The sequence below is a fragment of the Emiliania huxleyi genome (assembly GCF_000372725.1).
Source record: "Emiliania huxleyi CCMP1516 unplaced genomic scaffold EMIHUscaffold_1048, whole genome shotgun sequence".
Lineage (NCBI taxonomy): Eukaryota > Haptophyta > Isochrysidales > Noelaerhabdaceae > Emiliania > Emiliania huxleyi.
In genome coordinates this window covers 1-1,412 of record NW_005202126.1, presented here as the reverse complement: position 1 = coordinate 1,412, position 1,412 = coordinate 1, and the positions used below count along the sequence as shown (strand labels likewise).

Genomic DNA, 1,412 nt, shown 5'->3' with positions numbered 1-1,412 from the left:
CTACAACTAGCTCTCAAGTCGAATACGCACCGCTCGACGCTCGCTGCTTCCGCTTGGCCATACGAGCGCGGCCTGAGGGTGGGGGGCGGGTCGGGGCTGTGGGCGAGCACCCCACCGACAACGCCCAAGCGTTGCGCCGCTCGCCCGGGCCGTGTGGCGGGCGGCGGGGGCGCGGGGGCGCGGGCGATGGGGGGCGCAAAACGGGGCGCGCGTTGCGTTTTTGACGAGAGATAGCCCAAAAATGACCCGCGACTTAGAGCACACAGTGCCTGAAGCCCGCCCAGCAGCTGAACCGCTCCCTAAGTCGAAGGAGCATCATCAGTCTCACCCACTTCGCTCGCTGCCCACCGTCTCCGCTCCCTCCCGCTTGAGCCGCCGTCGCGGCCCTCGTTCGTCCCACTGGCTGTTGGCCCGTCCCTGCGTTGCCTGCGTTATCCCTCCTCCTCCGCGACTCCCTCAAGGCCGGCCGAGCCTCTTTCCACCCAGTGAAGAGCTTCCTCAGCCACTCGATGTGTTCCTCTCTCTTCATTATGCGCGCCGTAGCCTCATCGTTGAGCTGGATCCTCTGCACCGCTCCCGTCGCCGCCTCGGCCACGACTTGCAAGTTCCTCGTGACCCCGGCGCCAAGGTCCCTCCGGCTCTTCTCCGAGAGATCATCTACCAGCGCCGGCAACACCCCCCCGACGGCTGGGGCTAGTGCATCGTACTTCGTACCCGTCCTCCATCCAGCACCCTACACACGCTATACGGCGTCAGGCTATGACTTTTTGCCGAAAATAAAAAGGATAAAAACCGGTATCCGGTAAGCGCCAGCCCCGAGGCAGAGCCCGCAGCCGCCGCGAATAATGACGCACACACGCACACACCGATATGGGGCGCGCCAAACCCATTCTCCCATTTGACAATGCACAGGAAATGCTCGCGCATGTGTGCGATGTGCGTTCATGCCAGGCGCCGCGTCCTCTCTCCCCGGTCAGTACTTGAACACCTCGGACGCGTCGAAGCCGGCCTCGGCGAGGAGCCCGAGGAGCGGGCCCTGCACCTTCGCGCCCTTCTTCTCGCCCGGCTGCTTGGGCGCGCGCGCCACCGGACCCCCCCACAGCTCGACGAAGCCGTCCGTGCCGCAGACCAGCACCATCGTGCTGCCGTCGCCGCGCGGAGGCGGCAGCGCCGCCGTGATGAGCTCCGCCGACCCCCTCCCCGTGAGGCCCTCCCATCCCGCCGGCGGCGCAGTCAGCGAGTAGCTCACTCGGAAGCGGTCCGGGTGCGCGGCGGCCAGTGCTTCGAGCTCCTGACGGCAGAGCGGGGTTCAGCGTGGTCAGCGCACCGCATCGCGCAAAGCCTCACTGTGCCCGGACACCTCGGCGCGTGCATCCAGAGTGGGTAGGGTGAAGAGGGCTGTGTCGGGGCTT

At 66.7% G+C, this 1,412-nt stretch overlaps 2 protein-coding genes across 2 annotated transcripts; one reads left to right on the top strand and one right to left on the bottom strand.

The window, feature by feature from the left end:
• Positions 1 to 530: 530 nt before the first annotated feature.
• Positions 531 to 806, top strand: EMIHUDRAFT_251156 (hypothetical protein; the record flags this gene model as incomplete). Its single annotated transcript, XM_005792815.1, has 2 exons — positions 531 to 628; positions 698 to 806. The coding sequence occupies 2 exons, from the start codon at positions 531 to 533 to the stop codon at positions 804 to 806; spliced, it is 207 nt and encodes a 68-aa protein (XP_005792872.1).
• Positions 807 to 973: 167 nt separating this feature from the next.
• EMIHUDRAFT_251155 (hypothetical protein) lies at positions 974 to 1,291 on the bottom strand (the record flags this gene model as incomplete). Its single annotated transcript, XM_005792814.1, has 1 exon — positions 974 to 1,291. A coding segment is annotated over one exon (318 nt), but the record flags the coding sequence as incomplete, so codon positions are not given.
• Positions 1,292 to 1,412: the final 121 nt, after the last annotated feature.